This window comes from Rhynchophorus ferrugineus, unplaced genomic scaffold (genome assembly GCF_030347505.1).
Source record: "Rhynchophorus ferrugineus isolate W39M unplaced genomic scaffold, kcgeb_rfMv2 rfM2, whole genome shotgun sequence".
NCBI classification, from domain to species: Eukaryota; Metazoa; Arthropoda; class Insecta; order Coleoptera; family Curculionidae; genus Rhynchophorus; species Rhynchophorus ferrugineus.
In genome coordinates, this window is record NW_027472581.1 from 18,498,047 (window position 1) to 18,524,737 (window position 26,691).

A 26,691-nucleotide genomic window follows, 5' to 3' on the forward strand; every position below is an offset into this window, starting at 1 on the left:
TTGTGGTAGTTTGTTATATTACGTTTTATCGGAGCGCTTAAGTTACTTCCGCTATTTTCTGATGAACTTGTACTGGCAGCTGAACTAACTTGAGACTCGTACAGACCAACTTCAGCGTACCAATACGTGGTAATGGGACGCTTATTCGTCGTTTCACGAAAGAGACCACTTTCCGCATACCAAGACGCACTTTTCCCAGTTTTTCGGTTCGCATTGTCTGTAAAACATAAATTAATAAATTATTATCACCTCAGACATCTGTATGCTTACCATTGCGTACTGGAGCTGGTGGGGGCGGAGTATTTGGTCGTGTTATCGGTGATTTAGATGATTTTTTCAAAATCGGAGTAACAACTTTATCGTTAGGGGTGCGAAGGTCCTGCTCATTCGTATTGTCAATGTTGATAGTATCAGTTACATAAAATGTGCTTTTGGTTTTACTATCGCTCAAACTTGATGTCAACTCACTGGCTGATTCAGCAGAGAGTGACATGCTTCTTCTAAATTTAGTCAAGAAGCCTCCCTTTCTCGATAGACTTTTGGTTTTTTCACTATCATCAGGTTGAGGTTCAATATGCCTCGTAATCTCAGTATTCTGGTAGGATGATTCAGTTTTGATTGATGAAAACTTATTTTCAACATTTTCGTAGCTTGCCGATGACAACTTGATTTTTGAATCAGATTTTTTATCATCTTTTGTTCCTAAAACGCAAACAATCCTAATTTCAAGTAATCATAAATTATGAAAAAACTGTTGGGTTAATTACTCAAATATAGTTAAATTTTGACATGTTTGATTGTATTTAAATGAGAACATAACTGAACAAATTACTTGACTCAAATATGAATGATAGATATTTAATTGCATACAACACATCTTGTATTCTTTTCGAAATTAGTTTTTTATTGATAATTTAAATTTTTAGAAAAACCGTATAGAAACTAGACTTTCTAAAAAATTGACAATAGAATTCTCATTAAACCAGACAATTCAATTAATTATTCGTTCTTATAATTATTACTATTGACTACTTTTCTGATACATAAAAAAATTATGGGAATTAAAAAATATATAGATGTTTTTCACAATGTCATTGTTTAAAATCGAAAGCACTATAATAGAGGAAAAGTATATCAGCTTGCTTAGAACATATTATTTATCTTTAATCATGATTAACATTGGCAGTTCTGTGACAAGTAATTTAAAACAACGGAAGTACTACGTAATTTTACAATTAACGTCGATAAAAATTATAAACCGTCAAATGCGGCTTTCAACGAACCTGGGCTTTCGGTATCAGTCTTTGAAATGTGTTTTTTCATGCGTGTGAGAGATTTCGAAATATCTTTTTTCCAATTTTGTTTGATTTTCATCATGTGTTTTCCAGCCAGCTTAATGAGTCCATTGCTTTGATTATTAGGAGGCTCTGGTAATTGGTGGTTGCCTATATCAATACCACTGTCATTCTAAAATCAATATTATATTTAATCATTTTTTGACAACAATCATGTTTTATATATGTATTGTTTGTGCACTATTTATACAAGAGGTCCAGTAATAATAAATTAATATACACTTAGACGTAATACATACCACAAATTCGATTTTATCTGAAGAAATCTCGGATTCAATGTCACTTTCGAAAGAATCGCTTTCGAAATCATCGAACTTCCCCTTGTTCAATGTCTCATAGTAGTGGTCGGCCTCTTCGCCTAAAAAAGGAATAAAAATATTCAGTCAAGGCCTTCTGTGTAAAAAGCCGCATCAAAATAAAAACGGCCGTTGGGAGAAAGTAGACAGGCAAGGTGCTGAAATACGCGCGACGTCAATTGCAAATGTTGAATACTTGAGTAAAAGGATATAGGCTTGACTTGGTATGATGCATTTTTCTGTTAGTCGTTAATAAAATGTAAACATGGTGTTAAATTGCATTTTAATAACGCGTTCACTAAAACAATAATTTAGTTTCATTAAGTGTCCCAAGTTCATTCAATTAAAGGAAAATAAGTTTGTAACAACGCAGACGATTTTGTTTTTTTTTAATGAACAATAATTTAGATAATTGGATAATTTATATTTATTTTCTTTTTTGTTATTTATACACCATTAAACAATAACTTTTAGTATTTATTAATCGTATTTAATGACGTATTGATAAAGCAGTTCAATGTGGTGGTTTATAGAGATATGCAGTTCTTTGGCGGATATAAGTCATCCCTACCAATGTTATTAGGAAACAGGATTTAAATAGTGTAAAAATAACCTACAAAGAGGTTTAGTGCAACTTCCAGACATTGCTTTTAAAAGCATACAATAAAAAACAAAAATTAAATATTGAAGGTACCATGTTAAAGAATAAAGTATTTCAAATTGTTACTTGGTAAGTATAAATGAAAAGTTTAATTGTGTTTCGTGTAATTTGCTTTTTTAGAAATAAGCTTGAAAACAGATAAACTAAAGTTCATATGGCCGAACAATATGGCCACAGAGGGTCTTCTCCCTATGACTCAAATTGTTAAGGGATGTGGCAAAAAATTACATACTATAATAGGCATCGAGAAAGATATACAAGCAAGAATTGTTTGGATATGTGGAAAGCATTGTTTAAAATAACACCCTTCGGTTTGGATGTACTCCATAAGATACACAAAAGAAAAAATTATAACAGATTTTTCAAAAAATATCATCAAAGATAAATCACCTTCTCTGAGTAATAATATAACTATCTGGAAGCTATTTAGAGAAAATAAAGACGACATGATCCCTTTAAATTTACGATTAAAAAGAGGAGGTAGGGTATGCAACTGCCAATAGGTTACAAGAAAATACATACATATATCATATAACATCATGTCAGACAAGAAGCAAAACACATTAGAACCAAAATAAAACAACTGTACTGGTTAGTCGGAAGATACTCTCAACTTCATCTAAAATCAAACAGGTTGATTTATAAGACAATTATAAAGCCAATTTTATTTTGCGATAGTGTAAATAATTATGTGTAAAATAATTATCATTTTTATAGGTTTAATATTAACATAAATAGGTTTGACGTTATTATTACCATCTGTCAGTATCAAGCGTTGTCGTAGTATTACCAATGTCGAGATACAGCGAAATTATATCTATCCTAAACAGATCACACACCCTATATAACATTGCCGATTCCTATTTCAGTTTAGCATAAATACTGATATAATTTATTTAAACCTTGAAACTAACTTAATTAAACGGCTAATATTCATATTCTCGGAAACCTTGGGCCGTGACCTTTGAAGTCGATTAAATAACCTTTTTTTGAAGGGTCAAAGTATTCTACGAATGCCTTTAACTGGTGTCCCATTGTTCGTTGCATGACAATATATGATAAATCCTAATTTATTTCCTTGTGGGAAAATTTATACAAACCGATGAATTCCCTAACATTAAATGTACTTAATAGACTTGTACATAATGCCCACTAATATGTTTACACTTAAATAATAATTATCTAACACGCATTCACTCGATACGAAAATTAGTCACCGAATTTAACATTTTAAGAAAATTGCACACACCTGTATTCAGCCGATAAAAATAGTTTAGTATCGTTTAACATTTCCATCATAATTTGACATTTTTAATTTTGTTCTTTTTTTTTCAACGTCGGTAGAACAATTTTTAAGCAATCTCGATCGTTTATTTATTCTCCATTCCTATAGGTTAAACAAGTTAGTAGACGACAAACGTGTAAACATCGAAAAAAATGCCTACCAGAATGGCTGATTTCTCTTTAAAATGGTGTTTGAAGGTTATTTTTTCGTCGTCTGTTGGAGTTCGAAGACCATGGTACCGAGTTTAAACACAGTTAAATTAAATAATAAGTTATGCGATTATACCAACGCACAGCATGAATTATTCTTGACATAATCTTAAAACATGACAATTTTTGACACTATATTGTCATTTAAAAAAAATTATATACATATAATATTAAATACATATAGACTCAGTTTTTAGTTATAGTTATTTACATTTTACTGGTCCAACGAAAAAAAAAAATATCCACTCAATTATATACTTAGTTCAAATTTCGACAAGAATAGACTTGTCTGTGATATATTAATTCATACATTTTAGAAAATATTATATTTCTTATACATCTTGACATATTAACTTGACATTTGTTAATGACTAACTATATTCGTCTTATCATCTCATGTTAAATTCGGATTTATATGCCGAATATTTGCATAAAAAGTGATAGTACGACAGAATAGCACGAAAACTCTTTGGATCTAAGTGACTGTTGGTTTTTGGGATAATCTGCGTATATTTTAATATATATTATTATTCAGACATATATCACTTTAATTAATATTATATATCAAATATATTTCTCATCTTATTCTGAAAATATTGACAAAACAAGTTTTAGTAGCAGAACATATCATTTTTAAATTATTGTCTTTACTCCATTATATGAGAAATGCGATTAACTTAACAAATCGTGGTCGAATTTCTGAACATTAATTCGGCATATTGTGTTTAGCGTCACAATTAAACATTTAACTGTTTTATTCGATAGCTCCCAACGCTATTGGTAAACTTTTCGTTGTCATTCATAAACTTATCAAATTCTATATATGCAATATTAGAAATTCAAACAATATCCAAATGAAAATCTCTCTTTTATCACCATTGCGAAATGTTTGTGTTGTTTCTTTCGTTATTATTATTGTAAGCTCGTTCCTATGGTAATTTATATTTGCACTGAATTCGCTGTATTGTTATGTATTCTTAAGATGTTGCAATATAGTACACCGAGCAAGTCATTAGAAAATTGATGTTTTCGCTTATGTAGGTACGTACCAAAGGCATGTTGCGTAAATATTGTTATTCTATGAAGAGAAAACAACTAAAAAATTATATTTTATGCATATAGTTATTAAAGTTTGCAACGAAAATATTAGTTCTCGTAAAAAATGGCATATTTTTATTAAAATTGACCTGATTTATTTATGCCGTGAAAATGAACTTTATATTTATATTATTATAACAGGTCAATTGAAAAGTCCCCGGCCTGTGTGAGTGGATTGAGTGCTGCTGCACTCAAAGTGCTATAATCCACAAAATGATTTTGAATGACCGTATATTGAAACTGAATGAAATAGCAGACACTTTAAAGATACCAACTGAACGTGTACATCATATCATTCACGAATATTTGGGTATGAGAAAGCTCTGTGCAAAGTGGGTGTGGCGCGGGCTCACTTTTGACCAAGAATAACGACGAGTTGATGATTTGGAGCAGTGTTTGAAGATGATCAAGCATAATAAACTTGAGTTCTTGCGTCGATATGTGACAATGGATGAAAAAATGATGAAGCCTCCATCACTTCACTCCGACAATCGACAGTCATCCGAGTGGACACGATGAACCCGCTCCAAAGTGTGGGAAAACACAACAGTTGACTGGCAAGGTTATGGCGTCTCTATTTTGGGATAGGCATGGAATAATTTTCATTGAAAAAAAGTGCTGCTTCACCAAGACAACGCACTGTGTCAAAAATCCATGAATTGGGCTTCGAATTGCTTCTTCATCCACCGTATTCTCGAGATCTGGGCTCCAGCCAGTATTTGGCTGAAAAACTGAGTTGGTCTTTTCAGGTTAAATTCTTGAAATCAGTTAATTTTCATTGAGTAAGATCTACAGAGATCAAAAGTGATGTTCAGTTAATGCTGTGACTGTGGCGTAGTGAATATGGGAGATGAATAAAAGTTTTCAACCAATTTTTTGCTTTCTCACGCGTTTCAGACGACGATACCATCTGAGAAGTCTGTGCTGTTCAGTTTCCTAGCATAAACTATATAGTTGTTTAGAGCAGAATTGGGACCAATCTTGAAACTAATTGATTACTACTAGTTCTGTTGTACTTACATGAATAACCAGCAAGACGAATATGGACTAAATACATTACTATGTACTTCCCAAATTAAACTACTGAAGCTAAAGTTTAAAGTAACACGTACACACTATACAAGTTCGTGTGGCCAAGTGATGATAAATCAATCTCTTAACTTACCATCAAGATGGACATCGAGGTGTTTAGCTGATTCTGTTTCAGAAATCAGGCACCCGTCAAGTGATATAATTAGATTTTTGTCATTTCGTTGTAATGCAGAAATTACGTTGACAGACTTAGAGCTATTAAGTTGTATTTTCCAATCTCTAGTCCAGAGATATATTTGTCATAACAACTGTGACGTTCATGATCCAAGTACAGTTTCTTTTGTTCTTGGGATATCAGCAGTTTAGACCAGATACATGAGTAGTTCCGAAACACTAGCCTGTTGAGAATGCTTCATGTGAGAGTCAAAATTTTCTTTCGAAAAGATCTGACTCTAGTATTTGACAGTAGTTTCACGGCAGCAATTTGCTGATCTTGTAGATTAGTTCCAAATACTCCGTCAAAAGTTTGTGAGACGACAGGAATATTGCTATTCTTTTCTTTGAATGCCTTTTTAATAACTGCTGTTATTGTGTGAACTTGGTCGATTGCTGAGTGGTGATTCTAAAATCCAAAATGGAAATCTGGTATTTGTATAGATGGTTTAACAGTTTCTCAAATAATGTTGATATCGCAGGTAGCCGAGAAATATGTCAGCAAAATCCGTCTTGTTCTGTCGGTTTGTTAGGTTTCTAAGCATAATTATTCGAGCAATCTTAAGACATTGTGAAACATGCTTCATTCTCAAACAGATATTAAACATGTATATATTACCGAGAAAGTTGTGAACAAGACTTTGATACATGCCTGTGCTGCTGTTTTATCAGGCATTAAACATTTTATAAACTTTGCATCAGCCATTATTTTTGGAATATCAAGTCCGATAAATATTCCTCAATAAATTAAATGATTTTCTTCCATAACGAAATTGTTTTCATTGCTTAACGGTGAGTTTTTAAGGCATTTTCTGCATTTGTAGCTGGACAAATTTGCAATGGATCACTGCCCGTATATGGAACTGGCATGGACACTGATAAGACGTCAGGATATTTACACGATGCTATTTCTTTAATGAATACCCACAACAATCATAGAGCAAAATTATCAAGATATATTTCACTTAGCGATCACTTGTTCAGCTTTGTTCTGCATGCGTTAACAATTATAAACAGTTTACAAGAACAAAACTAAAATACTGCAAATATGTATGTGTCATGATTTCTCCATGCTAACCGAATATATAACATCCTCAAACGTAACAAAAACACTTTAAATTGACATTGCAATGTTGTCTCTGCATGTTCACATGTTCGGAAGCACAATAATAACACAACAAAAGTTCCAAATGATGTTTAATACAACGCCGTCAATTGGCACTAGCGATAAGAGAGCAGTGCTGTTCACCATGCACGAACTCGAAAAGTAGAACTGAATGATTAAAATACATGCAAGCACCTAATATGATTATGCAACTTAATCAGTAACTCAGTCGTTTCATTTCGACTACTAAACCGCACTTAAAACTATAGGCTATCCAAAGAAGCAGTGAACATACGTCATCAAAATGTTTAGTATATTGCCTGCCGCAATTTGTAAATTCGCTTTAAAATCAGACAATATTTTCCTACTCATTTTATTCCAATTGCCAGTAATATCTAAGGTTTTTAAAAAACTCCTGTTGAAAAGAATAAAACCGATCATAGAGAGAAAAACCTAATATCAACACACCAGTTTGAGTTTATTAGCCAGCATTCAACAATCGACAAGGTCTACAGAATAACATATGTTATTGAAAAAGCCTACGAAAGTAAAGAAGTATGCTCAGCTATATTCCTAGATGTGGCACAAGATTTCGATAAGGTTTGGCATGAAGGCATTGTTCATAAACTACAGAAAATTTTACCAAAACAACACACCGAATTACTAAAATTGTACATTACAGCCATAAGTTTAGAGTTAAAAAAAGCTTACTCTACAATAAAAGAACCTAAGGCATGTGTACCACAAGGAAGCGTACTGGGACCAATGCTTTATCTGCTCTACACTTGTGATATACCACAAATGGAGAATATTACGATGGCTACATTTGCTGATGATACTGCGATTAAAGCTGTCGGAGACAATAGTGAAGAAGCCTCACTAAAATTACAACAGGCAAGTCACAATATAAATAATTGGACACAAGCTTGGAAAATAAAAATTAATGAAAGTAAATCTGCTCATGTGCAGTTCATCTACAATCAGACCGTACAAGCACCAATAACGTTAATTAACACTATCATTCCATATAGCAGCAACGCTAAATATTTCGGAAATAATCTTCATACAAAATTTCGCTGGAAGGTACATATTACGAAGAAAACAAAAGAACCGGAATTGAAATACAGGAAAATGTACTAGCTAATTGAAAGAAAATCACAATTATCAGTACATAATAAATTGCTATTATATAAGAAAATACTGAAACCTATACGGATATACGGAGTTCAATTATGGGGATGTTCTGCAAAGAGTAACATAAATAAAATACAAATTTTTCAGAACAAAGTCCTGAGAGGTATTGTGGGTGCACCCAAATACTACAGGACTGATTACCTACATCGAGACCTTCAGATACCCACAGTCAGTCAAGTAATCAAGAGAATTGCAAAGGGGTATGAGGAAAGACCCCATTCTCATAAGAATATTGAAATATTGCAGCCAGTGGATACTACCAGAACTGGACGCAGACTCAAAAGAATCAAACCATGTGATCTTGTATAATGTGTAGTGAGGTACATATAATTAAAAATAGAGCAGTGACATGTATAAATATTAACTCACCAGAGACTGAGATAGGGACGATGATTTAAGTTATCATAAAGACAAATTGTATTAACAATGTAATAATAATTAATAAAAAAATATTCCAATTAAAAAGATAGATTATGCTGTCTGATGAAACGAATGAGCCTGCAAAGTCGTTCGGTAGTCAAATGTCTGAAAAATTATTCAAAATATTAGTTATAACAACCGGAGCAAGACTGAACAGACTGCGACAGGAATGAGATAATGGAGGTCCCCTTTTGACAGAAAAATTCGTTAAAGAGGTAAACATTTCTATTGTTAAAAATTAAGTTGCAACGGTTTTCACTGATTTTTTTAACGTGTTGCAGCTGCACTAAATATTAGAATGGGCACGGTTATTAAAATATCTCAAAATATAAAAAATATAATCTTGAATTCGTCGAAAAAAATGGTACTCATATGAAGCGGGTGACGAATCAGGATTAACTTGATCTAGCCCTCTCAAAGATCAAATATATGAAATGCATAAAAAGAGTGAGTATTTTTTTCAATATTAACATAATCTAATACCATCATTTAAGTGGAAACTGTCTGGAATGGATGAAGAAGATCCATGAATAGGTCTAATGTAATTTTCAGACATTGCTTTTAAAATAATACAATTTGAAAACTCTTATAACAAAATCATGGAAGGATGAACTCAGACGATCAGACACCTTGACAAAAGTGAAATCGTGAACAAATGTTAGATAGATTGGAAATTAACAGCTTGGTTATTCGCTTGAATTAAACCCTCTGAATGTGGGATTATGATTCAATGCTCACAATTTCCAATACAGAGTGATGAGAGTGGAAACAACTAGAGGTGAGTATATATTAATATACGATAACTGTAGGAATTTGTATTGTAGAGTGTGAACGAGTTATGTGCATATATATGTGTGTAAGTGTTCAGAATTATATATGAGCATTAGGTTAGAATGTATAAAGAGAGGATGAATAGCAGCTATTTTATAGTATTTTGTAATTTTATCTGTATACACAGAGAGTAACAGAATAATCAAAAACGCAGTGATATTAAAATGACTTGACAAGCAAACACACCATCGAAAGAAACAAGAACTAGAGATAAGAAGATAAATATGCTCTCTAATGAAAGTAAAATACATTACTTGGATATACAATTGTTAATTAGGTGGATTAGGCCTCCAGGGGATACCACTGTGGTGAGGAGATGAGTGCAATGTAAATATAATAAAACAACTCTAACCTATAAATTATTGTGATTGATAATATATGCATTAGATGTACTATAATGTTAAAATAAATTATACTTGATAACATTTATGTTTTATTATTTTACTTAGATTATAATTTTGTTATGTGTCAAACTAAAATGAAACTTGATAGACATATATATTTTATTTTATACCTATATAAAACGAAATCTCCTGGCTCTCCAGACTCTCCTCGAATATCCTGTTGCGTATTTTCGGCAGGTCCCGCTTCTTCCTGATCTCCTCGCCGACCCTCTCGAAATCCTCGGTCTCGTCCACCTCGGCCACGCTGTCCAGTACCCTCATCGAGTTCTCGTCGTGGAACTCCAGAAACACCTTGGTGGGCGAGGAAACGAACACTATGTCTCCGACTTGGCGGCGGTGTTTAGCTCGCGACGCGGCCGTAGATCGCGGAGGCGGCACTGGCGGCGGTACGATCGCAAAGTCTTTGGTGGCATTCTTTTGTTTTTTCTTTATGGATAAGGACGAGGTCAACCGCTTTAGTCGTGGTATTTCGTTTACATACATCATTCATTTTTTGCACTAAACTGGATTGGAAATAAGTTAGGCGTGAGAAAAAGTAATCCACGTTTTTTATATTGTATTTTGTCGAAGTACATTTCTGTCGTTCGTTCAATATTTTTGGCCTCGGTTAATTAATTCATTAATGAAATGATATTACTGTTCCTTAATATTATTACCTTCTGAATTAATCGTAAATTAATTGCAAAGGGTTTCTCGGCTATATTTCTAACAAACTTCATACTGAAGCCTCTCTTCTGTTTTCTTTTCTTTTCAGTATGCGTCATTTTCCCGAAGTGTGTACAAAACATTTGTTGAATATGTTTGAACTTGTACCAAGTAAATTGCATTTGCGGGAAGTTAAATTTTTTTACTTCATATTGAAGAAAAAGGCGACTGAATGTAACTGAATGGTGTGTGAAGCTTATGGAAACCATGCTCCACCCATTTCAACAGCCGAATATCCATGGCTGGTGGTATCGATGGGATCAGCTTGATGTGCTATACCATGAGCTGCTGAAACCTATAGGTTTGAGCCGAGCACTGCACGAAAAACGGGCAGAATACTGCCGTATTTTCCAGACTCTGCCCCTTCTGACTGCAACTTGTTTCGACAGACAATAGTCTGAACAAAATAAACTGTATTGATTTTTCACAATAAAACTTCAAATTAAAATTCATTTTGATCAAGTTTATTTTATCAGTTTAAAATATAGTTGGAAGCAACCAAAGCTGTATATAACATATATATTTGGAAGGAAACAGTTACTGATTTAAGACCTTGAGATATTTAAGTTCTGTCTATTTAAAAGTAATAAAAAACTACATGTTGCAACTTATATATTGCATATTGCTCTCTGACCCACGCCAATTTACTGGTTTCCAAGCCGTGGTTGTAAAATAAGATGAAAAGGATGATCAAGAAACAACCAAATATACTGGGGAATTATTGAATGTCAACACGTTAAAATACTGCCGTGTCAACTTAGATTCTGGTTTATAACCTTCTAAGTATTACCACGGAATTTTGCAAACATTTGGCAACATAGGTCACTAGTGCCAACTCAAATCGAATTTTATAGACTGATTCGTTTACATGTTCCGACGCATCAGACAACATTCAGAGATCAATCAGAGATCCGCTCTGGATTTAAAATTAACTTTATATTTTTACAAACTGTAATTACCAATATATTAGACGTCATCTATGACGTGAATTTAGCGGGCTATAGAGTCCAGACATTTCACCATGCGGTTATTTAACATATGTGTATAAATGTCATATAATTTCGAAGATATCAAAACACACACTGTCATAGATTGCTTTTTCTTAATTGACGAGAATATACTTTTTATTAATAGAATATCATAATAAAAAGTTTGAAAAAACATACGAGCTTAATAATATAAATTACTTTTTCATAAACTAAGTATTATTAGGCGTTAAGAAATTCGAAAAAAATCAAGTTTTTGATTTTGAAAGAATAAAAATACTATGTTTATCAATATTTCATATTAATAAAATTTAGCTTACTTGACGATAATTTAAAATATTTCAAAGATTTAATAAACAGATTTATACACTGTTTTGATTTTGAAAGAATAAAAATACTATGTTTATCAATATTTCATATTAAAAAAATTTATCTTACTTGACGATAATTTAAAATATTTCAAAGATTTAATATCTGTAACTATATCGCGTAAATATGTCGACATACTAATAGCGTTAAATAGTGCAATTATTTTAACACTGCTCGAAATGTTCGGAATGAAATGAACCTACAAAAACTGTAAATAATGCACACTTTTGTTGCAGTATTATATGGTCTAGTAAATCGGCTATACTAAATAAGGATTTATATAACATTCGTAAATTCTTGCCAAATGAGTAATTTTCAACGTTGGTGGAAATCATACAGTTTAAATTATTTATTTTAACGTATATGAAGACTTAATACTATAAATAAAATATAATAATATGATCTATAATTAAATGGATATGATATAGACTATTAGTATTATTATTTTGACTATTTGTATCACATTTAGTGGTGACAAAACGCTTGGGTGTTAGTTTGACATTCATTTATCAGTTATTTGATGTTTATTTCAAAAGTTTCAAGTTTTTCAATATTGCGAAAATAAAACATTTGAAATCATTGAGACTATTAGTTTTAATTAAATGTAAATTAAATATGAAATCATTTGTTTAACAATATTCTACAATTACTATATTTCTAATCGTGAAATTTTAGGTCGCAATTATGATGGACGATTTTCTTAGAAGTTTGAAATAATTTGTTATAAATTAATAGCAGGATCTAATAAGGAATTTCTAAATATTAATAAAAATAAAATATTTATTTTAGTTTTTGAAATATATTATAAATCAAAATGTTTCTACAATGGTTTTAGTTCGGGAACATCAATTTTGTCCTATGACAATTAAATACGCGTTTATTTTAATCTTAAAATACACTACCGTTTGTATTCATTCTCTAGTTATAAATAACAAGTTAATTGAGAAGTCCCCAGCCTGACATATAGATGGCGCTACTATAATTAAATCCATATGTTTTTTAGTTAGCCCTAACCCTCAAAGAATGCGTGTATAAATTTGACAGCTGTCGAATCAATAATTTGTGAATTGTAGTTTTTTGAGTGAAGAAACTTTTGTTACTGTGAAAAAAATTGATAAAAAGGAATTTCGCGTGTTAATAAAATATTGCTTTTTGAAGGGAAAAATACAGCTGAAGCAAAAACTTGGTTTGATGCCGAGTTTCCGGATACTGTCCCAGGAAAATCAACCATCAAGGATTGCTATGCTACGTTTAGACGTATTTTAGACGTGGTGAAATGAGCAACGAAGACGGTGAACGCAGTGGACGCCCAAAAGAGGTTGTTAGCGACGAACGCATTAAAAAAATCCACAAAATGATTTTGAATAACCGTAAATTGAAATTAAATGAAATAGCAGACGCTCTAAAGATATCAATTGAATGTGTACATCATGTACATCATATCATTCACGAATATTTGAGTATGGGAAAACTCCGTGCAAAGTGAGTGCCGCGCGAGCTCACTTTCGGAGCAGTGTTTGAAGGTGATCAAGCGTAACAAACACGAGTTTTTGCGTCGATATGTGACAATGGATGAAACATGGCTCCATCATTTCACTCGAAGCGTGGGAAAACGTAACAGTTGGTTGGAACAATTTTCATTAACTATCTTGAAAAAAGAAGGACCATCAACAGCGACTATTACATAGCGTTATTGGACCGTATGAAGAACGAAATCGCCGAAAAACGGCCGCATTTGAAGAAAAAGAAAGGGCTGCTTTACCAAGACAATGCACCGTGTCACAAGTCAGTGAAAACGATGGCTAAAATCCACGAATTGGGTTTCGAATTGCTTCCTCATCCACCGTATTTTCCAGATCTAGCCCCAGCGACTATTTCCTGGTCTTAGATCTCAAAACAATGCTCGCTGGGAAGACATTTTCGTCGAATGAAGAGGTGATCGCCGAAACTGAGGCCTATTTTGAAGCAAAGGACAAATCGTACTACAAAATGGTATCGAAAAGTTGGAGGGTCGCTATAATCAGTGTAATAATCACACTTGAAGGGAGTTATGTTGAATAAAAAAACTAATTTTGCCAAATAAATGTATTTTACCAGATGGTAGGCCGGGGACTTTTCAATTGACCTATTAGACACAATAATTTAGTAACTTTTTAAAGTCTTTTATAATTAAAGGATATTGAAGGCGATGTTATTTATTTTAGCAAAACGAAATTCCAAATGTCAACTTCTTATAATAGTGGTTTAACAACTATCGTAGATGTTTTTAGTTTGTAGCAAAATTTGTAGTAATAAATTATTTACAACTGAATGTATTAGTCTCATACAGTTAATATAATTAAAAAAAAACTACAAAATTAAATACAAATGAATTAAAACGTCCATTTCATTCATTCATCTAATAGTTTGGTAGGAGAAAATATTTTCCGAGAAATTGCAATAAATGCATTTATAAAAACATCGAAGTAAATGACCAAACTCAATTAAATATTTTACCAGGTTTGTTTATGGCCTAGAAGAAAAAACTGTCGTAGCCAATTCATTAATAAATACTGATTCAATAGCCTGCTTCTTGTTAAACAAATGATTTTCGGATTTGTCAAATTGTTTTTTATTGATTTGATTTTTGTTGGTTCATTTTTATTAAATTTGTCAATTTGATATTGTAAAAAATTATTATAAGCAATACGTTAACATTTTTCATCTATTTTTTCAATCAGTGTTAATATATTATCAAAAATTATTGTTAACAGAATATATAAAACAACCGCAATTTTACATTGGAATTCCCACATCTCCCTCTAGCTGTACATGAGCAGATGGTTTGGGCAAAATATGGTTATACAAATTCGGTACCAGATATTTAGCAAATAATCGCAATAAATAACAATATAATGTGTACAATGGAGGGTGGACTGGAAACTTTATGTCATAAAAAAGTAATCTATTTTTTTAAAGTTTTAAATAAAAAAATTATAAGTTCCTCTAAACGCTCAGTCAAAGTCATAATCGTTTGAAAGAAAAGTAAGAAAAGGGAAACAAATTTTCTCGTATACTTATTATCTTCGTTAAATGAAACAGCATTAGGTGTAGCTTCTTTTATAATTAACTAATTTTTAATTCCTAAAATAAACTTGCACGAGCTATTTTATTTCTCTCTACCAAAACTAGTAGAGCAATTTCCAGGAAATGATTAAATAATGTACTTCAACTAAATACAATATTAATAACGTGGATTACTTTTTCGCGGGTAGAGATTAAAAATAGCATTAAAACTACCATAGAAGGCTACTTTATTTTGGTGTGTAGACCTAAAATATTCTTGTTGAACTCGTATAGAAGCAACAATAAAATACTAGAAAAATGACGGCTGGAAAAATGTTAGATGCATCTATGACATTGAATCGACTCATTTTGAGACAGAAGGAAAGAAAACAAATTGGGATAAAAACAGACATAAATTGTCCGTTCGATTTAACAAACTAAATGTTTTTGGGAAACAATATCAAAATTTATTATCTCATGTAGAAAAACACATAAGGGACTGTAAAGTTAATATAAGAAATAAGAAAATATATTATATATATATATATATATATATATATATATATATATATATATATATATATAACATAGAAACACAACCTAAGATTGATGACTCTTTAATTTAACAGTCTCAAGGTATCAAAGCCACCTGAAACCGAAAGGCAAATCGGTACTTCAAGGTTACACACTATTCAAGCTACTAAAAATGTAACATGGAGTCTATTTTTATTCATAGATCATAAATAATCGTTCGATTTTTAATTTAGAACATTTTTCAATTTTTAATAAAATACTAATAAAAGTACTAAACATTCACCAGTGTTATATAAAGAACCACCAAAACTAAACGCGCAAACTAAATTTCAGAATTTAATACAATAAATAAGCTATTTTTAGACACATAATACATTTTTTGTGACATCACAACTATTATATTGATATTGTTAAAAATACAGTTTAGTTCTTTTGTTCTCTTAGACTTCGTCATGTAATTTTGAATTATTTGATTACTGTACCACTTGATTTAATCGATACAGATTGTTTATTAAGTTAGGAAATAATAAATAATTTGATGAAACCTTCAAATCTGAACAATTATTGAAATATACAAATATAAAGAAAAATTTTAAAAAATGCGACATGAAGTAAAACTGATGATACGTCGACATTTTACACCTACATATTATAAAATGTCGTATTACCTTGTTATGACCAATTTGATTAAATTTTAAGATAAAAGAATTACCTAGAATTGAAACTAATGCATGAAGACTTGATATAATAATATTTTATATAATATTTTTGTGTTGTAGTTCTTTATAAAACCAAGGAATTCTTTTATAAAAAAAGGTGGGTCGTCTACTGTGACGACCTTGTACGAAGCGAATGGTTTAGTCGTTAACTTGGTTTGTCCTTATTAGGCGGGTTCCATCAAAACCCACCACGATTATGTCACGAACTAGAAATAATTTTTTACACGAAATATAACCAAATATGTACAACGATAAAACATTCAAAAATAATCCTGTCATGTGTGCTTCGACTTTATAATGGTAGATTTTACGGCTCTTAAACAGATGTCATTGTATATAGTAAATGCCAAAATGACATCGATTGAAAAATAAACATTGCTCACATATACACCGATGTCGTCATCTAATAATTACCGATAGACATATCTTAAATTATCACTGACACTGCACGCATCACCGTCCACCGAGATTCGTTCAAAACTGTTCGATAAAAAGCCGACTTCCGAATAACTTTCACTTCGACACTGGCGTATGCAGCGACGAATCGCTTTCGGAGCGTCTTCCACGCATTCAAACGACGAGAACCACTTGTTAATAACACTAATTACCCGATGCGGTACGTTGTTTACGTTTGTCTTTCCCCATCTGTTCTCGACATTTGCCCGGAATATTTTCAATCGCGCACGCTGATTCAGTATTAAAGAAAACGAAAACTAACTTGGTAAAAACAAAGGAAAGGGAGCCCGGTGTATGGGTATCTTTGTCTAACGCGTTGACGCGAACTGTTGCGAATCACCACACACGAACTTTACCGAAGTAAATCGAATTATCGTAGTTCCTGTTCGTGGGTTCGGTATGACAGCAACGTCTAACCTGTTTATAAAATTGAATGCAATCTAACCATCGACGGTGCAGAAAAAAACCTTGGAAGTGTTCGAATTAAAAATATATTTGTTTGAGAATACGTTCGTCAGTTTGCCACACTGCAACTCATATGCATGACAAAATAAGTTTACATACGTTGTTTTCGTTTTTTAAAGTGCGTCCGACAGTTTCCGTGTATTATCCAGGTGCGTGTTAAATATTCACAAAACGTTTTAGATGACTTCATCATTATAGTAGCGTTTGCGTTGTATAACATAGCACGTTAATTACATACGATAATAGTTTACAGTCTTGAATATTAATTGGTGCGTATAAAAGCTAAAATCCGTCCCAGCTTTCTCTCATTTCGCCATATCAATGACTTTTCTAGCGAGTTCTGTACGTATTTACGCCGTTGCACACAGTTAAGCTATGTTTTAGTATTTATATTATCTTCAGATTGTGTTCAAATTATTCCTAATTATTAGTTACCTTGATTACAAAAAAAAAAAAAAAAAGGAAAGTTATTTTTACTCTTACTATGACTTATATAAGTTGAAAATATGTTACCACGACAGCATAATAAGTTGTAAGGCTACGAGTAGGTTTTGATAAGTGTTTCAAGGATGTAAAACGTGGATTTAAAAGTAATAGCGATATAATGCCACAGTTCATAAATAGTTATAGGAATAGTTTTTTTAAGTTCTCAATAAATATATTGGATATTTTTTAACTATAGTTAGTAATTTCTAATATTTTAATTGGAAAACCTTATTAACTTTAATCAGCTGGAGTGGATTTCTTCAAAAGGAGGTGGATCCACTAGAAGGAATATTTTGAGTAATAATCAATGTATAAACCTTGTTTAGAAAATTCTAGCATCACGCATTAAATAAGTTGTTTTATTACCTAGTGTGAATGTAGCATTATATAATGGTTTACGTTCTTTAACATGTTAATCTCTCCTGCTGGCATTCTAACCACATTTGTTTGTCGATAGATTGAACGCATAAGAATTCATTTCAAGATATGTATCAAATACTTGTTAGTTCTTGAATTTTACTAGGTTTTAGGGTCATAAGCCATTTTAGGGTATAAGCTGTTAGTTTTTTACTATTATTTCGACATTGGCAACACTACCGCGTTTGATGTTGATATATAAATTAATATACAAAATACAGAAACACAAATATAGCCCATTCAGTAAAACGGCTAATGCAGGTAATCAAAATGTATGACGCCAGTAATATCTCTTTTCAACTAGAATAAAATGAGAAGGAAAATTCTTCAAAAAGGGAGTTTGAAACGAACGGTAATTGTCACTGCTTTTATACTACGTCAATTAAGAGGTGTATTGGCTGTTTAATAATAATTAGAGGTTACAAACCGGCAAACCAAAATTCTAGGTAAATGCGGCAACGTTGCGACGTGCTGTCACACACTTTGATGTTGTGAATTGGCTATTTTATTGTATCGACTATACGTACTATTTTTATCTAACACCAAATTTATTACTTACCAAATTCGTCTATGGATATTTTCGATGTTTTCGACAATTGCTCACGAAAATGTTGAGACCAACCAGACTTCTTATTTCTTTGTTTCTCTCTAACACTGAAAAGGAAAAAAACAGAAATTATAATTAAATAAGTAAGTAAATTATCGTTCACCTACATATACTGACTTGTATAATTATAAATGGAAATATGGATGGAAATAATAATTGGAAATTTTGGTTTAACTGGAACTCTCTGGTTAATCTAACTTAACCTAACTAAAACCTTTTGTTAACTTTTTGTTAAATTCGATATTTTTGACATTTTATTGCATAAAATATCCAATTGGTGTTATTTTCGATATTCATTACTTTTGTTGTGTGTATGATTTGGAGGAATGGGCCACCACACCAACTAAATGAAAATGTCATTTCGAACCATTTCAATATCAGATTTTTGGTGGTGAGGTAAAAAAAAGTTTTCTGTGTAGTATTATGATTGGCGGTGAAAAGTGGATCTAACAGGTCAATTGAAAAGTCCCTGGCCTACCATACTAAAATACATTTTTTAGGCAATTTTTTTTTGTTCAACATAATTCCCTTCAAGGGTGATACACTGATTAGAGCGACCCTCCAAATTTTCGATACCATTTTTTTAGTACGATTTGTCCTTTGCTTCAAAATAGACCTCAGTTTCGGCGATCACCTCTTCATTCGACGAAAATTTCTTCCCAGCGAATATTCTTTTGCGATCTGACAACAGGAAATAGTCACTAGGGGCTAGATCTGGAGAATACGGTGGATGGATGGATTTTTGCCATCGTTTTCACTGATTTGTGGCACGGTGCATTTTCTTGGTGAAGCAGCACTTTCTTTTTCTTCAAATGCGGCTGTTTTTCGGCGATTTCATCCTTCAAACGGTCCAATAACGCTATGTAATAGTCGCTGTTGATGGTCCTTCCTTTTTCAAGATACTCAATTAAAATGATTCCATGCGCATGTCAAAATACAGACGCTATAATCTTGCCAGTCGACTGTTGCGTTTTCCCACGTTTTGGAGAGGGTTCATCATGTGCAGTCCACTCGGATGACTGTCGATTGGACTTCGGAGTGAAATGGTAGAGCCATGTTTCATCCATTGTCACATATCGACGCAAAAACTCGGGTATATTACGCTTGATCATCTTCAAACACTGTTCCAAATCATCAATTCGTCGTTGTTTTTGGTAAAAAGTGAGCTCGCACTCACTTTGCACAGATCTTTCTCATACCCAAATATTCGTGAATAACATGATATACACGTTCAGTTAATATCTTTATCGTGTCTGCTATTTCATTCAATTTCAATTTACGGTCATTCAAAATCATTTTGTGGATTTTTTAAATGTATTCCTCGCTAACAACCTCCTTTGGGCGTCCACTGCGTTCACTGTCTTCAGTGCTTATTTCACCACATCTAAACTTAGCATATCAATTCTTGATGGTTGATTTTCCTGGGCCAGTGTCCGGAATCAGGCCAAGTTTTTGCTTCAATTGTATTTTTTCCCTTCAGAAAGCAATATTCACACACGCGAATTCATCCATTTTTTTCACAATAACAAAAGTTGTTTGACTCAAAATGCTATAATTCACAAACTAATGATCACTGTCAGATTGATACACGCATCTTTTGAGGGTTAGGGTTAACTAAAAAATATATGGATTTAATTCTAGTAGCGCTATCTATGTGTCAGACCGGGGACTTTTCAATCCATCTGTTATTGTGACAGCTCCAAGCACAAAAAGTCATAGGTCAGCCCATGAGAACCATTCACATCAACAATGAAGCGGATATGCATGGTTATAGAGTCTTGCCATGTATATGCTGGGCTCAGCAAGATTTAGTGTATTAAGAGCTGCTAAAACTAAATGAAACCATTACTGCATATGTTTACTGATGTCAGCTGAACAAATTGAACGATGAATAATTGCGACAACACACCAGCAGTAGTGTGTAACAGATGCAAAGTCTTGCATGACAGAATTCGACTACATGTTGCAAGAGTAACATGTTAGACAAAAAGCAAAACACATTAGAACCAAAATAAAACAAGTATACTGGTTGGTCGGAAGATACTCTCAACTTGATCTAAAATGAGATATAAGACAATCATAAAGCCAATTTGGATCTATGGGGTGCAAATATGGGGTTGCACTAAAAATTTAAATCAACTAGTCATCCAACGCAGTCAAAACAATGCCTATCACGTAACCAACGAAGTTATCCAAGATTTCGCCTTCAAACACGAAAGAAGATTACTAAAATCATACTAACGTGGCAGCAATACAACTGCTGGACAGCGCGCAGGATGTCAGAAGATTGAAGCGAACCAAATCATACGAACTTATATAAAGTGTATACCTTTAGTCTAAACTGTAGCTATAAGTTATTATAATTTTATAATTAAGGAATACAAATATTGATGTATTTTCTCGCAATCGTCTTGCTTGTTAATTAATCCAAGTACAAATGAAATGTAGTAACAAATTAATTTATAATTAAGATTGTACTAAGCGTATCTAATAAAGATGTTATAAAAAAATGTTACAAGAGTTGTGAACTATACACTTTTGCAGAAGAATAAAGAAATTCAAAAATGGATACATGAATGGATCGTTACCAACCCGACATCATTATTTGGACACGGTAACTCCATTTTTTCACAAATATTGGAAATCACTACATAGTATAAAACAAAGTCGCCTTTTCTGTCCCTATATCCCTATGTGCGCTTAAATCTTTAAAACTACGCAACGGATTTTGATGCGGTTTTTTTCAATAGATAGAGTGATTCAAGAGGAAGGTTTATATGTATAATACATGCATAATATACTAAGGCAACATTGCAAACAAATTTTAGAGGTTTCTAACGTGATGTCGTAAATTAACCTATTTTTTAGGCTTATTTAGCAATTAGCAAAAACGCTGCCTAACCCTACGAGTTAGATCAAATTAATGTACTACAGTATTGTACACCATAAAAAGGTCTACAAAAAAGTCCGCGATGGTATATGTTTATCTTTTAGGGATAACCCACATTAACCATTTTTATTGTTTACTTTTTACGTGAGAAAATGGCTTATTTACGAAGCTATTTTAAGCAATACGGCATGAATCCTTATCGAATTAAGTACCTTAAATACAGTGTGCAATTAATATAGATCAATATGGTTCCTTACAGCATGTAAATTAAACAAATATTTTCGGAGATATTACAAATTTAAAATTTGCGTTTAAAAATGTGTAATGTAATAAAAATTGTATGAAATATTCCAAAGATAGCAGGAAATCTTCATAGTAAGTATAGGGGAAGAGGAATTGTTTTACTCCAAATTTAATGCGTGCAGGCCAAGGGCAGTAATGAATGAACCAAAAATACTGGATCGATTTTAATCACGTTTTCATTGAGTGACATAGGCATATATATTTTGTGCAAAGTCGGAGCGGACCGCTATGTTTTTATATACAACGTTCATATTTTTTCTGTAGTGTATTTAATTTAGTATCAGCATTGCACCCGTGCGAAGCCGGGGCGGGCCACTATGTTTTTATGTACAACGTTCATATTTTTTCTGTAGTGTATTTAATTCAGTATCAGCATTGCAACCGTGCGAAGCCGGGGCGGGCCGCTAGTAGTTGTATAAAATGATGAAAAATATTTTGTTGAATATATAGTTCCAATTTTTCTCAATAAATTCCTTTTAAAATGAAATAATGAGCTGAATAAATACAAGTAACATGTTCTATTCATATATACCCAATATAGATTTATTTATTACAAGGTATTTGAGCTTAGTTATGATTTCAATTCTTTAACATATCTAGCAATAGACAGTGTTTTTGCCTCTACACTTTCTACATATTCCTCATATAAGATAAGAAGCTAGTATAACTTATAGTTTACCTAAATATCAGGAGGGAATTATCTATTTCTCTTGGAAAAATTGACTTGTAACTATAAATAATACCTAAAATATTTTAATGATGTGCTCTAATTCAAACGTGTACAACGAATATAATTAATATTTAAATATTGTATATTGTACGTCTGTAACGTTTCCATCGACATCGACAAAACCACATAACTATTGTTTTTTTTTCGCCTTTGTGGGTTCTTTATCAGAACGAACATAATTAGGTTATTACCATGCCAAACTATTTCGCTCAACATTTGGTTTCACAGTTTTTATAATAATGGCATTCCTTTATGGTACTTATTTATGACAAATTGACTTCAAATATCTTTGTATAGCCGTCGAATAAAATTTCCTTCGCATTTTATCCCAGTTAAAAAGAGATGAACTGCTAGCTAATGCGTCGAAACATGTAACCGAATCAATTTATAAAATTCTATTTGGATTGTTACAAATTGTACAAAATTCTTCAAAGCATTAGTGATAATTAGAGGTTATAAAATGTCAAAAGTCGATGCGGCAACACTTCGACTTGCTGACGTCATCAGTTTTAATCACGTGCATTGGCTGCAACGGAAAGTATTTGCCTTTTTTCGAAAAATAAATCTTTCCAATTAAAAGGAAATTAATGAAACCTAATGTATATACTATTTTTCGTGATAAGGCTTGAACAGGTATGATGACAGTAAGAGGCCATTCATTTATTACGTAAGATGATTTTGGTAGAAGGGGGTCGACTATGTTATATCTTAAAAATTGGCAAAAATCGTCTTACGTGATAAATGAATGGCACCTAATCAACAAATCTCATAAAGTATTTATCTGCTGATCACGGATTAATCGATTTTTTAAAGTGTATTTATTCTTATATTGAGGTAGAGATTGATAATTAGTTTGATAAAATATAATCAGAAAATACGCCATAAGCTGAGAATCAATCAGACATTGTACACAAAATAGCTTTTGATATATTTTGAGTAATGTAAATCCTTAATATGTTCGTTTTAGTAACGTGCATACATACCTAATTTTATGTGAATTATAAATCTACATCAACAAAAATCAAAGACTGCTAATATTGAAACTTTAATAAATTATGAATTATTATAATTATTAAATAAAATTATAATTAATTAATGAGTAAAAAAAATTAAAGTTAAAACCCGAAAAAATATTTTTATAACATTGGATGGTCCCGCTGAATTTCGTATTACCTACATCCATTTTGCAAGTTATCTCAATCAGACAATAAATATAGCCACTTTTTCGATTGTTTAATCAAAGAGGATGATTCAATTGATGAATTGAACTTCCTCGCGTGCTTATCAGTAGGCATTTTTCAGGTCCGATGATGGTACGATTCAATGCTACTTGAAGAAACGTTTGTAGTTCTTGGCCAATAGTTCGCTTCATTGTTGGATTGTGAGCACATCGCGTTTCAATTTCCGTATCCGGATTGTCCATAAAATAAATTTATAAAAATTGATGATTTGCATGTGTTAGTAGTAACAGCACTCCTAAGCGTAAGTGCTAAATTTTTTCTTGTAGCTGCAATAGGCTAGATTACTATTTTTGACTATGAAACTTTAGCCACAAAAAAATGGATTTGAAAGAAAAATTGATGTTTGAATGCGAGCTAAAACACTTCAAATCTGCGTAGGGAGTAGTTGTTTCGGTCGCACAGGATGATTTGAATGAGTAAAGATCTTATTTATATATTATTTTTACATTAACATTTTGTGTTATAGACATGATAATGTATATCCATGGTGTGAGGACCCCTAATGTAATTATACATCCATAAAAACTCCAAACTAGTTGTATATTTTCGTTTCATGGCAGAAAACTGTGATTAAATCTTATGAGGCGGGAACCAGCGACCATAGTTTGAACATCGCTAATTTATCCCTAGCAGTATTCTAATATAAGTATTTACTATTTAACAGGTCAATTGAAAAGCCCCGGCCTGACACATAGATGACGCTACTAGAATTAAATCCATATGTTTTTATTTAGTCCTAACCCTCAAAAGATGCGTGTATAAATTTGACAACTGTCGGATCATTAGTTTGTGAAGCAACTTTTGTATATGAATGATTTGATGTACACATTCAGTTGATATCATTAGAGTATCTGCTATTTCATTCAATTTAAATTTAAGTCATTTAAAATCATTTTGTGGATTTTTTAAACGTTTTCGTCGGTAACAACCTCTTTTGGGCGTCCATTACGTTCACCGTCTTCAGTGCTCATTTCACCACGTCTAAACTTAGCATCCTTGATGGTTGATTTTCCTGGGACAGTGTCCGGAAACTCTTTTGCTTTAACTGTATTTTTTCCCTTCACAAAACAATATTTTATCAACACGCGAAATTCCTTTTTATCAATTTTTTTCATAATAACAAAAGTTGCTTCACTAGAAATGCTATAATTCACACACTAATAATCCGACTGCTGTCAAATTTATACACGCATCTTTAGAGGGCTAGGGCTAACTAAAAAACATAGGGATTTAATCAGGCCGGGGACTTTTCATTGACCTGTTAAAGATAAGATGATTTATTAAAATGAACTTTAAAATTGCAATTTGCACATTTTGTTTACCCAAATATTACAAGGTAATTAGATAACATAATTAAACCTTTTTTGTTGTAGTTACTATAAACTATGTAAAATGAATATCTTGGTAGCCCTGTCAAATATATTTGCATTTGTATTTTCAATTTATCATCATACAATTTTTCAGTAAGTTTACTATACAAACGATACAATTTTGATTTATTTTAACAAATACAGGGAACTTGATTTCAGTAATACTAATCCCAATGTTCAATACTCCGCCACATTTCATGGTTAGTTTGTCTGGAATACTCACTCAAGTATATATTCTAGAGTTCTAGTATTCTTTTTAAAATTATTATTTCAGTTACGGTCACATAGTCATTATCAACGAATCGATTATAGGTAAATTTAGGTTATTTGCATTGATAAAACCTAGTTGAATACTTTCATTTATAATTCTTTTCCGTTGGTTGCATAAAATCAATTTTTCAACTGTGAAATATAGCTATACATATAGATTTAAATAATCCAAATAAAATCGAGGCTCTAAAAAGTTTAAACATTGTATTGACGGAAGTGTTGGTTAGGAAACGGTAAGTGATGTTAGTGTGTGATAATTTGTAGCGCTACTGATTGGTTTTACATAATTTGGCTTAACATAGCGAATTTTGAAATGTTGTAATTTATTTCTGGTAAAATCTTAGTAATCCTACTTATAATTTTAAAATAAAGGTATTTTTAATAATCTCTATAATATATTATTATTAAAAATGTGATAACTCATTTCTGATAACAAATTGGAATATTATTAAATATTTTATTATACAATCTTGTATTGGGTTGTCTTGTATTGGTTTAAAGTAATACCAAGCAAGATTGTATGGTATAATATATATTTATTTTAATAACATTATATATATATATATATATATATATATATATATATATATATATATATAATGTTATTAATACTATAAACAGTCACTACATATTAAACTCTATCTTTGGTAAATTGACTGTAATTAGAATTCGATTCAAAATTACCGTTATATTTGACCTATATGTCATTAATTGATTGTCACGTTATTGAATTGATGTAATCTATCAATTCAATGATGTATGATATCTACTTTTGTATGAAATATAAAATGTGTTCTTGTTGTTGTCAATTTTTAAGACCGGATGATGAGAGTGGCATGGAAACTCATAAGTGGTATCGAAAAGAGTTCAATGTAAATATAATCAAACACAACCATAACCTACAAACTATTGTTATAAACTATAATTCTATAATACTGTGGCGACCGCCAAGACCCTTTAGGCCACCACGCATTCACCTACAACAAGTTCAAAGG

At 31.9% G+C, this 26,691-nt stretch overlaps 1 protein-coding gene across 7 annotated transcripts in view; it reads right to left on the reverse strand.

The window, feature by feature from the left end:
• Exn (Ephexin) overlaps positions 1 to 26,691 on the reverse strand; it is a 115,896-nt gene that overhangs the window by 7,034 nt on the left and 82,171 nt on the right. For 3 of the 7 annotated variants that reach the window (XM_076394105.1, XM_076394106.1, XM_076394103.1), the window contains 5 exons: positions 18,845 to 18,939; positions 1,595 to 1,713; positions 1,260 to 1,467; positions 271 to 702; positions 23 to 217 (listed from right to left, as the gene is read on the reverse strand). In XM_076394105.1, the coding sequence (XP_076250220.1) occupies positions 23 to 217; positions 271 to 702; positions 1,260 to 1,467; positions 1,595 to 1,713; positions 18,845 to 18,939 (1,049 nt within the window). The remainder of the gene's footprint in view (positions 1 to 22; positions 218 to 270; positions 703 to 1,259; positions 1,468 to 1,594; positions 1,714 to 18,844; positions 18,940 to 26,691) is intronic. The other 4 variants (XM_076394107.1, XM_076394104.1, XM_076394111.1 and 1 more) reach the window with 2 other exon arrangements.